Below are 12,962 nucleotides of genomic sequence, written 5' to 3' on the forward strand. Positions count from 1 at the left end.
TTGCCTTGCCAATATTTTATTTTATAATTATTATATAAACATATTACACTAAATATTGACGTCACCCTCATCATCTATTTCCCTTATTACTATTATCATTTAATATCTAAATTAAATTACTAATTAGTGACGTGCTTACCATCTTAAGTTAGGCAATTAGTGATGTGGTATATTTTCATAATCTACCTTATAGTCTATTTTCCTAATTTTATTTTTCTTTTCCAAATCATATGGCATTTTTTTCCCTTAATTAATATTTTCATTTAATATATCAAAAATAAATTTCTATCTGTGACGTGCTTACCATCTTATGTTAGCCCGTTACTGATATACTCTTTCGTAATCTACCTTATAATTTACTTTTCTAATTCTTTTTTATTTTTAAATTACATAATATTTTTAACTCAATTGATCAACTTTTCGTATTTATGATTCCAAACAGTAGCTAATGGTTGAAATTATTTTAATGTTAAAAATAAAATAAAATTATATAACATTTTTTTCCCTAACTTTCCAAGCTTAAACACCAAAAGGATAAAATATTTATTTTTTATCTTCCTCTAAGCGATAAAAGTAAAAATTTGGTGTGTCAATTGTAACACGACCCTCCATCAACGCTATGCTTATAAACGTAATAAGTTATTCCCAATTCTTGTTTTCACTCCTTGTACAGAAGGGAGTTAAATTTTGTATCACAAATCACTCACTCACACACACACACACACATATATATATATATATATATATATAGAGAGAGAGAGAGAGAGAGAGATCGTTTTCTATGCAAAGAGATTTGATAACTATTTTTTATAAATCACCTTAGCCATTGGAGAAGGATTATCCAAATTTAAAACTGTTTTATTTTAAATATATTATAACTTTCAAAAATAATTATTTGTATAGCTATTTTATTAAAAATAAGCATATATTCACTATCGTACTAAAAAAATCAATGGCTCTGATGATTTATTAAAAATGTTTATTAAAATTATTACTTTTTAAAAATTGAATATTTTCTTAAAAAAATTCTCACTTATCATTTCCGATCTTTCAATACCCATATTTGATATCTTTTTGTATCTCTTTCTCTCTTTCCCACCCTATCTCAGTAGCTTATAAATTGATGTTTAGGATTATAAAAATCATTTTTTGAATCATGGATCAGAATAAAAAATCTCCAACTGCCAAAGACTTAAAGAAGATGTGATTCATCTGTATTTTCAGCAATTGGTCTCGGCGTTGAATATTTGCCACTATAATGGAATTACTCATCGGGATATTAAGCCCCAGAATCAGCTTTTGGGCAAAGAAAAAGTATCCAATATTGGAGCAAGCAATGTAGTAGTAAAGGGGTATTTTTTTGAAAATAATTCATCATGTTGTTGGAGTCGGAGAACCCAATGTTGGTATCTATTATTTGCACTTAAAAGAGATTGAAAGTCCATGGCTAGATTTCATTCCATAATGACCATTATAGACAGAATCCCACTTGCAGCGGTGAAGCTATGAATTTCATATCACACGAAGAAAGAGGAAAAGAAAGTAACTGGCGGTAGAGGACATTGGAGGAAATGAAGAAGATGAGGGCTTTTGATAAATTTGATTTTTATGCGGAATAAAATAGTTACTCTCTAAGTCTAACTATTTATTTATTTAGTATATTTTCAATTCTAAAAATATTTATTTCATAAAAATATATATTACCGCATTTAATAGTCATTTCTTTTAAGGAATTCACAATTCATGTTTTTTCACTGATTGATACATTTAACTTTGACTATTCTATATTGAAACATATAAGTAACTATAAAATTTAGATACATTTAACATACTTAAAATATATTTAAATATAAATTGATTATTCTATACTGAAACATATAAGTAACTATAAAATTTAGATACATTTAACATATTTAAAATATATTTAAATATAAATTGATTATTTTATTCTGAAAATATAAGTAACTATAAAATTTAGGTTTTTTTTTAATTAATTTTTATCAAATTCCATATTTAAAAAACATATATTTATAAATGTGATATATTGAATCTAATTTAATAAAATAATCAAACGTACAAATAAAAATAACTGTTTATTTTTTAATTCTTATAAATAAGTATTTATTCGATGCAGAATAATTATTTTGTATAACGTGCCCTTGGGCATTTGGTCCCATTTTGATCAGAGAATTTTATTAAAAATTTAAAATTACATTATGTGAAACAATAGGAGAGTATAATAAAACAAATATATTTATAATAAACTGAAATTTCATCCATAAATATTCTAAATAAAATTATGAAAAAGAGGATTTTTGGAAGATTGAGTAAAAAAAAAAAAAAGGGTTATGTTGTTAGAAAGTTTAAATTAACAATGTTTAGTGAGGAAACAAATGAATTGAAATCATAAATTAGATTGTATATTTACGCTTAGTTCCATGATAAAACAACTAAAAATATGCTATCAAATTTAATCAAAACATCTTAAATTGTGAATATAAATTATTTTATATATAATAAAAATTAACATTGTTTAAATTTAAAAGTAAAAATTTATAATCAATTGGAAAATTAATTCTAGATGATAATGTATATAAAAATTATTTTTGATTATTAATTAATTAAATACTTTATTAATATATTTTATTTTTTTGAATAATTAATTTTTTAACAAAAAATTTCCAAATGTTTAACAATTTTTTTGTTTTAGAGCGAATCTCACCACAGAATATTTAATAATCCATTGGAGAAATTTTTTGGAATAGTTATAGTAATAGATAAAATCGTTGAAAGATGGAAGATACGCTCACCTCAAAGTTGTGAAAGAAAAATAAAAAATCATTGATTAGATCCACAAAAATCGAGAGACCTTCTTGCCCCACCTTGATTTAAGGGATCAGATCATTTTCTAAAATAAAATAAGAATATGAATTATTAATATTATTTATTAAAACTTAAAAGAAACAATATTTATATGAACATGAATCTGATATCGATAATGAAAATGAAAGCGTGGCGCTCCGCTGCATTGAATGATTGATCGAGTTGAGAAGTAGATAGATAAAGACGCGGTTACACTTTTTCTCTGTAATTCAGTGACGCGACGATGGACCATTTCCCATTTCCATCTCTTCGTCCTTTTGCCCCTGGGCGTTGGTGAGACTGATTACTATGATTCTACGAAACTATCGATCTCTTTAAACAAATAAATATCTACTTCCTCTTTTTATTTATTATTATTATTATTATTATTATTATTTTTAAATAATAATCCAAAGTCTACAGTATCCATAGGGGAATTTATTGACTTTTGAGTTTTCCAGCTAATAAGCTAGTTGTGATGCAATTTGATTAAGACAGTTAAAATAAAACGACCGTAAGACACGTATTTTGTTTTTGGTAAATAATATACATTTGAGTTAGTCATGATTAGAATACAAGGCTAGATGGTGGAATTGTTATAATATTCAAAAGCTAAATTGGATCTACGTCTTATCTTTGTTATTGGTTTGCCAATAATAGTTTAGTGTATGGGTCTAGGCTCTCATAGGATACGCGAGGAATCTACCTGTCCCCTAACCCAATCCCTAGCGTGGTGGGACAGTGACCCTATTGACTGTCCCCGTTTAAAATATAAAATAAAAACATAGTCAAATGGGCAAACCAAACTTTTATGGAAGGTTTTTATGGTAATTTGCAAGCTAAATATTTGTCATTTGAGTCCCATAAACTGCAAAAACACACATAACACATCCTCATTTTGCTGAAATTGAATTTGACCACAAATCCCATGCATCCACCAACCATTATTCGATAAAACGTTTTTTTATTTTTATTTTTCTTTTTAATCTAACAAGAGAACTCCATCCTATAAAAAAGATTATATATATATATATATAATTATCTATTTATTTGTTATTAGAATTGCATAGCTTTGGCTTTTTTTATTTTTTATTTTTTTCTTTTTGGGATACAATGAGTGTCAGTTTTTGTTGTCTGGTCCAAACATAGTTTTATATAGTTTTTGTTATCGGGTCAAAACACAGTTTTATACAGAAGGAATAGGATAGGTGGCGTGCCTTGGCATGATGATGAAGGCGCATGGAAAAAAGGGACCAAAAAATTTAAAAAGGAAAAGATGTGGTGGTAGCCAGCAGCCAGAACTCAATAATTGGACATGGATCGTTAATGCAAAAAGCGTACAAGGAAAGTGTACAAGGAAAGTGCGGTATATATACAGAAATAGAAAACACGGTGCGTTTTTTCGTTTTTGTTTTGGCTAGTACGAGTAAACAGTAAACAGCATGCAATATGAATGAGATGAAAGTCATTTTCATTCCCAATTGCAATTTGCAACTGCGTTTATGCCTTGTGATACAATACCATAGAAGAAGATTTGTATTTATATTAGTCTATTGGAAGGAATGAAGATATAAAGATTAACAGCTGCCCCCACTAGGTACTTCGGCAATCCCATGGTAATACTGTTATCCTACGTAAGTATAACCCAACAATTGCTCTGCCAAAAAAAAAGTATAACCGAACAAAGGAAAAATTTTCTAATTAATCAATTATTATATGGCTTACGCATTAACATGAATGTTCACATTCCTGTGGCCAGCTGGCTGATGATATTAATTAAGTTTAATTAAGTCAAAACTGTTGGTACCTACTTCCAACCGCGTAGAGTAAAAGGCGGTCCAGATTGCTGCCTAAGGAATGAAACGCCTCTACGCAAACCCAAATCGATCTATCTGTCTTATTATCCGATGGATCAAATGAAAATCCAAGGGTCACTTTTTTAGAATCTACAACAACGGACAGCCACTTGTATATATCATCAATTTTGATAAAAACCGCTCTAATTTTGCATTTTCCTGTTCGTCGTGCAGGTGTCTTACTCAAATTATTCAATGTCTTATATAGTAATTAGCATAAAAAGGTTACGTCAACACCATTATAAATTATTTGAAAGAATATCCCATACCATATGCCACATTGTAAAATTAAATTTGAATTACAGTAAGAACGGGTAACATGCGGGTTCTATAATATAAATAGTTATTTACAAAAGAAAAAAAGAAAAAGAAAAAAAGGCAACATTCGTTTGGATGGAAATGGAATAATTAATTAAGTAGGGAAAATACGTTGTTGCGGAGGGGATCTGAAATGTGCTCAACCAGGTTCTCTACCGGACCTTTACCTGTCAAAGCTGCTTGGCTGTAAAAACCCAACCAAGCAACCATCGCTAACCGCCCATTTTTTATCTCTTTCACTTTTAGCTCCTCAAAAGCCACAGGGTCTTTTGACAGGTTTAACGGATCAAACACTCCTCCTCCTGGATAATTGATATCACCTGGTAAGTAAATTCCTAGAGGTTCCAATGCCTCAATTCCACAATATCTTGCATATTCTGGTCCAACCTATGTATACGAATTACACAACATAAAGCAAATTATTCGCCATCAACACATGCTTAAAAAACAAAAAAAAAAAAAAACCAAAAAAGAGAAAGAAAAAAAAGCAGGATTATAACATATAGTCTTTTATTAGGAAGGTGTAGAGAGGTCCATATATATAACAGTCATTACCATCAGCAGGGCCTGGCAAATAGCTATAACAATCACTCCTTGGCTTCCTGCTAAATGGAGTCCAGGGATTCCAAGGTAGTCGAGTGTATCTCCCTGCAGGGAGAATATTCAAGTAAGCTAGAGACTACACTTTTTACCATGTTGTCAGCCATTGGAATATAACCATAAAAATGAATATCATCTAAAGCAGCTTTAAATGAAATATAAAAATATAGTTGAGAATATTTCTAGTATGTACCATTACAAACTATTCTCGATAAATTAAAAATCCAATGCAATCAAGTGGTTGAAACTTCTCAGCCAAAACTAATGCCGAGTGAAGCTATTCTTTCCCATCTTTCAAATACTTTTAATTTTGTCATGAAAGGTACGGAGAGGTCAATCATAATATTAGGGGGAGACTCAGTACTATTATATATAGTATAGATTCATTATTTTGGAATTATGATACACAGCCCTGGTCACAACAGAAGATGCAATCGACCTTTCCTCTGCAATCTTCCTAGTTAAACATGTAATTATGACCAAATTCAGCATATCGTATTCATCTGCATAGAATATATTGTATAGAATCCCAAACCAGATATATAATCAGATTTGGGATGAGAAAAATGCACAAAATCTGGTACCGGTTTCTTTGAGCAGTTCTCTACTTCATAGTTGACATGATGAACAGCGGGAAGATAATGAAAATCTAAACTTCCAGAGAATATTGACAACAAGCCTCTAGAGGATGGTTGATATCAAGAGAAAAGAATACTAACCTTAAGTTTCGAATAACCAACTCGCCACCATACAGGTTCAACAAAGTGAAAGGCTCCCAACAGGTCTAACATTTCTGGAACCAAAGCACCAAGGGCTGCCAACATGGCCCAACGAGCATGTAATATTTCAAAGCTGCAGTTGATTATGAACAATTTTAAATTTAAACTAGGAACTTAAATTATTAATTGTCTATTTAGTCATCATCGACAAACATAATCAAATCACCATTCACAGCACAAGACATCCTTAGAAACATTTAAACAATAGCAAATTACAATAATTTGATGATTTAATAATAGTCAAGAATTTTTGTTTACAACAGAAGTAGCTTTCTATTTTTATATTTCAAACCTATATTAAGCACTGAACATGCTTGAAGGATGTGAAAATGTGGACTAACACATACAAAGCATAACATACTTGAAATATTTTTGGAAAGCCATGGGATCCTTGGCTAGACCTGCAACATCAAATCCGTAATCTCCAGGTAGTTCTCCAGTAAGATATGCAGGATAATCATATGGAATTGGACCAAGCCAGCGAGGACGCTCTTCTCCATACCACAAGCTGAAAAGTTTGATGATCAATCATAAAAAAGAACGAAAACTTAACCAATTAAGTTTCAAGAGAAGCCTTCTGGACAGCATATTATATATGTGGTTTCTAAATTAATAGACAGAAGTACAGGATAAGCTTTATTTTCAATAAATATGGTGCATGTTCTCTATAAGCCCGAAACCAACACAAACCATTTAAAAAACAAGGCCAAATGCAGATAGTAACATTGCACACAGCAAATGACTAGCTTCTTAGCATGGACCACGAGGTCTTTCTTCGAGAACTGAACCTTTCTTTAAGTAAGTCCAACTTCTATACACAGCTTTTACCTATAAGGCTCCTGAAGAATGATGATAATCTTGTAGGTAGCTAAGCTAGCTGATTACAATACATGCTCCATGGACCATGATGATAATCTGTAGGTAGTTAAGCTGGCTGATTACAATACATGCTCCATGGGCCATGAATGACATGAAACTCTTAAACTTGCTTCTTTCCATATATGTATAATTGAAGCACGAATGGCCTAACATTTTCAATTCCCAAATCCTGAATTAATTAGATTAATGCCAAAAGAGAGAGAGAGAGAGAGAGAATTGAGCCTCTGGGAATTACCTTTCTTTCCTGGCATTCTCAGCCAATGCTCTGAACCTGGAAGAATTCTCTATAGCAAGTTTCTTTCTCTCCTCTAATCGTCTCTGGAGCGACTCTCCCAGTGGGCTGTTAGCTATGGCTTTGACAGCGGTGAAAGGAATCGCAGAGAATACCAGAACCCCCGCAAGCTTCAGCAAAAAACAAAAAAGAGACCAAAAGTGCAAAATGATACAACTTCGAAACACCCGAAATTCAGAGAATTAATGATTAAAAGATTGAAGCCAGCAAGAAAACAGTAGCCGTTAACCCAAACCCACCTCCTGCCACGAAGCTTTGCAGACTGAGGACCAGGACTTGTTAAGTCTCCGGAAATTTGGAGGTTTCACTTTCAGGGCATGGCTAATTGTAAGAGTTCCATGAATGAAAGCTGAAGAAGAAGAAAAAGAAGAAGAAGAGAAAGCAACAGCCTGAGCCATGGCCTGCCTACCACGATTTTGCGTGGCTGGAAATTGGAATTGCGCATTCACTCTTATGTATCGTATTTTATTAATTTTACAACCATGCCAAAACAAAAATTCTTTTTTAACTAATTCTATATTTGTTATTATTATTATTTTTTTGGTAAATCTTTATTTATTATTATTTCTTTTATGAAATTCCGTTTTACATTTTTTTTTTTACACCTTTGTGTAATTAATTGTTAATTTGTTACCTTAATATATTAAAAAAAAAACTAAACATAACATATATTAAAGTATTTGTGCTTTTTATTTTTTAGATATTAAAGTATTCGTGTTACTTTATCATTTTTAGGTCATATTTGTCTAATGATATTATTTCAAACCAATATATATATATATACACATATAGTTTTGTTTGTGTTGGAAATCAGAACAAACAAACAACACAAATCTTATCGAGGTTCGGCCAAGATAGCCTACGTCCTCGTTGCTCCGGCGAGAGCTTCTGATATCTTATTAATCTTGCAGCAATTATAGAGAAAACAACACTTGTACACTATCTAGTTTTCACACAGAAAACACAACCAAACCCGAAGCCCCTTTCTACACCCTTTCTACTTTGTGTATTCAATCTAATTCACTCAGAGATTTTTCACTAAGAAAAATGAATGCAATAGAAGAAAATGTAGAACACGAATCTTGGAGCTCCTCTCTCTTTCTTAATCTTGAAGAAAAACTGGTATTTCTGTTTCTTGGCTCGAAGAAGAAGAGTTTTGTATATATATATTGCATAACAGCTTCAAAACGACGTCGTCCAACTTATCATGAGGAATCACTTAGATTAAGACACGTAGCTTGCAGTTATTATCTTATAATAAGCTTGAAATGACCACTTTGTCCTTCTTTATTTCCAAGTAAATGAAACGATGTGTTTTGCCCTTCTGCTACTGAATCATCGAGTCTGAGAAATCACACCAGCTTAAATCCTCTCCAAGTGTTGACCATACACACCAGAAACTTTGCAAGATTGAATTTGTGGATTACATCTTCACATATCTCCACCTAATCCTCAAATTCAACAAACACAGAAGCTCATCACCATCTCAGCAAGATTTCTTCACAAATTAATCAGCCTGCTCCTATTCGAAGCAGGTTCTTGCAAGTGTTAAACTTGCCAACAGTAAGCACTTTTGTTCCCATATCTGAAGGATTAAACTCTGTAGGGATCTTCTCCAATCTGATTACTTTCTGAGCTGTCATATCTCGAATGAAATGGTATCTAACTTGAATGTGCTTAGATCTTTCATGAAATACTGGATTTTTACACAAATGTATTGCACTTTGACTATCTGAGTACAAAGTAGCCTCCTGCTTGAGTGCTTTAAGCTCTGTCAGTAGCCCTTTAAGCCAAATGGCTTCTTTTGCAGCCTCAGTTGCTGCCATATATTCTGATTCAGTCGTAGACAAAGCCACCATAGGCTGTAACTGAGATTTCCAACTTATGCAATTTCCACACAAGGTAAATGCATAAGAGGACATTGACCTTCTCTTGTCCCTATCTCCTGCATAATCAGAATCTAGATATCCATTTAGCTCTAGTCCACTTGAATCCCTCTTATAAATCAATCCTTCACTCGCTGTATGTTTCAAATACCTTAGAAGCCATTTTAAAGCTTCCCAATGATCTCGGCCAGGATTTGCCATATATCTACTCAAGACACTAATGGCATGAGCTAAATCAGGCCTAGTTAAGATCATCACATACATCACTGACCCCACAACATTAGAATAAGGAACTGCTATCATGTCTCCCTTCTCTTGCTCAGTTGATGGGCATTGTTCACTTGATAATTTGAAATGTCCACCAAGAGGTACACTTGCAGGCTTTGCACCTTCCATTGAAAACCTTGAATTTACCTTCTGGATATATGAAGATTGTAGCAACTTCATTTCACATCTTGACCTGTTTCTCACTATCTCTATTCCCAAAATCTTCTTGGCTGGTCCAAGATCCTTCATTTCGAACTCTGACTTTAATAAGTTCTTCACAATTTGTATAATTCTGCTATTTGGTCCAGCTAGAAGCATGTTATCTACATATAACAGTAGATACACTGCTTTATCTGTCATAGGGTCTTTAAAATATAAACAGCTGTTAAAATTACTTCTTTCAAAACCAGATTTCACCACAAATGAGTCAAAACGTTTATACCACTGCCTTGGTGATTGCTTAAGTCCATACAGTGACTTTTTAAGCAAGCACACCAAATCTCCACCTTTTCCTTTAATCTCAAAACTTTCAGGCTGCTTCATATATATTATTTCTTCCAATTCACCATGGAGAAAGGCAGTCTTGACATCCATTTGTTCTAATTCCCATTCAAAATGAGTCACTAATGCCAACATGACTCTTATACTTGTATACTTCACAACCGGTGAGAAAATCTCATTGTAGTCTACTCCTTCCACCTGAGTAAACCCCTTGGCCACTAATTTGGCCTTGAACCTCACTGGTTCAGATTTAGACATGCCCTCCTTGACCTTGTATATCTATTTACAATCTACAACTCTTTGATTTGTTGGTGTTGGTACTAAATCCCAAGTTCTGTTCTTATGAAGAGATTCCATTTCCTCCTTCATGGCTTCTTTCCATTTTGTTGATTCCTTAGATTTCACTGCTTCTTTGTAACTCCTTGGCTCATTATCAGTGAGCTCTTTGAATGCCACCAAGGCATAAGCTATGTAGTCTACATAACTGTACTTCCTGTTTGGTTTCACTTTCCTCTTAGCTCTATTTCTTGTCAGCAAATAGCCAGGTGATGCTATATTTTTGTTTCTTGTACTTGGTGACTGCTGTTGGATGTGATCATCTTCAGAATCTTCATCAGACTGAGCAGGTGTTAGTTTTTCTGGTTCATCACCTCTTGCAGGTTCATTTACTCCTTCTGAAGTTGGCCTTCCATCCAAGTCTTCACTATCTTAGTTTTCCACCTCAAGAAACAGATTTAAACTTCTTGTCTCCACTTTGTTGCTCATTTCATCACCTGCACTGTTAGTATCTTTGCAAGGCATAGAATTTTCATCAAAAATGACATATTTGCTAATAATGACTTTAAAACCTTTACTTTCTCTATCCCAAAGCCTATAGTCTTTAATTTCCTGAGGGTAGCCTAAGAAAATACATTTCAAACTCCTAGGTTCAAGTTTCCCTTCAGATTGATGGACATATGCAGCACAGCCAAAAATCCTCAGCTTGCTATAATCAGGCTTCTTACCAAGCCACATTTGTTCAGGAGTTCTAAAATTTAAAGCTGTAGAAGGTGACAAGTTTACCAAATACATGGCTGTCATAACAGCCTCATTCCAAAACAGCTTAGGTAACCCACATGACACTAGCATGCATCTTACTTTATCAAGTAAGGTTCTATTCATTCTTTCAGCCACACCATTTTGTTGTGGTGTGTATTTCACAGTTCTATGCCTTATAATACCATTTGACTTGCAAAAGTCATCAAATTCTATATTGCAAAACTCAAGACCATTGTCTGTTCTTAAGATTTTAACAGTTTTGCTGGTTTGATTTTCAACCAGCAATTTCCACTCTTTAAACCTTGGAAAAACCTCATCTTTAGTCTTTAACAAGTATATCCAAACTTTTCTAGAATAATCATCAATTATAGATAAAAAAATATCTATTTCCACTCTGTGTTTGCACCCTAGCAGGTCCCCACAAATCAGCATGAACATAGTCTAAGACAGATTTGGCCCTATTTGAGCTCAAATTAAAACTGAGCCTGTGCTGTTTGCCCAAAATGCAGGTTTCACAAGACTCTAAATTACTGACTACATCCTTATCAAAAACATTTTGTTTATTTAAGTAATACAGGCCTTTTTCACTAATGTGGCTTAATCTCTTATGCCACAAAGTAGTTTTAGCAGCAGGTGAACTTATAGAAGCATTACTCGAATTGACTAATGGCTTACCAAGTAAGACATATAGGCCATTTTTCTTCTGACCCTTCATTACTACAAGTGATCATTTGGTCACTTTCATGACACCATTATCTGCTTTACAGGACAAACCAGATTCATTTAACATGCCAAGAGAAATTAAATTTCTCTTCAAATCAGGCACATGCCTTACTGCAGTAAGAGTCTTAATGGTACCATTTACTAACTGTAGCTGAACATTACCAATGCCAGTTACTGAACAAGATCGATTATTGCCTAACAAAACTTGGCCACCATCACACTTAGTATATGAGTTGAAACAACTCAAATCAGGACACATGTGGAAAGAGCAGCCAGAATCCAACACCCATTCAGTGTGATTTTGGCTTGTGGACACTACCAAGACTTCTGCAGGTTCTAAACCAGTGTAGGCCACTGCTAAATCTCCAGATTCTTGACTCTTTTCTTTCTCATCTTTCTTCTTCTTAAAACAATTTTTAATAATGTGTCCCTCTCTCTTACAATAATAGCACCTCCTACCCCTAGTTCTAGATTTAGACCTTAAATTCTCCCTAGACTTACTCCTGTGGTCACCATGACCCCAACTTCGAGTAGCATTCCTACCCCTCACAGTAAGTCCTTCACCTTTGGATTCAGACTTCAATTCCAAGTCTCTAGATCTAAGAGCACTTACAACAGTATCTAAGGTCAAGGAGTCCCTACCATACTTAATGGCATTCTTTACTTCTCTATAAGTCTCAGGCAATGAGTTTAATAAGATCACACAGCATGATGTTCATCATCAAAAGTAACTTTACAATTTGCAAGGCTTAAGATTAAACGATTAAAGGCATCAAGATTTGTGTCTAAATCCTTAGTAGTATCCATCTTAAAGCCAAAAAATTGCTCAAGTAAAAGAATTCTATTAGGTAAGGATCTTACTAAGTAAAGCTGTTCAAGCTTTTGCCACATTTGAGAAGTAGTACTTACATCATCGACTTGCCTCAAAACACTATCAGAGAGGTGCAAGATAATTGTGCTC

General features: G+C 33.1%; 1 protein-coding gene across 1 annotated transcript; it reads right to left on the minus strand.

The window, feature by feature from the left end:
• Positions 1–4,991: 4,991 nt before the first annotated feature.
• Positions 4,992–8,029, minus strand: LOC107416034 (chlorophyll a-b binding protein 7, chloroplastic). Its single transcript, XM_016024478.4, has 6 exons — positions 7,826–8,029; positions 7,530–7,696; positions 6,777–6,923; positions 6,356–6,488; positions 5,592–5,684; positions 4,992–5,423 (listed from the first exon to the last, which is right to left on the minus strand). The coding sequence occupies exons 1-6, from the start codon at positions 7,982–7,984 to the stop codon at positions 5,127–5,129; spliced, it is 996 nt and encodes a 331-aa protein (XP_015879964.1). The 5' UTR covers positions 7,985–8,029; the 3' UTR covers positions 4,992–5,126.
• Between the last annotated feature and the right edge of the window lie 4,933 nt (positions 8,030–12,962).

This window comes from Ziziphus jujuba, chromosome 5, assembly GCF_031755915.1.
Source record: "Ziziphus jujuba cultivar Dongzao chromosome 5, ASM3175591v1".
NCBI lineage: Eukaryota > Viridiplantae > Streptophyta > Magnoliopsida > Rosales > Rhamnaceae > Ziziphus > Ziziphus jujuba.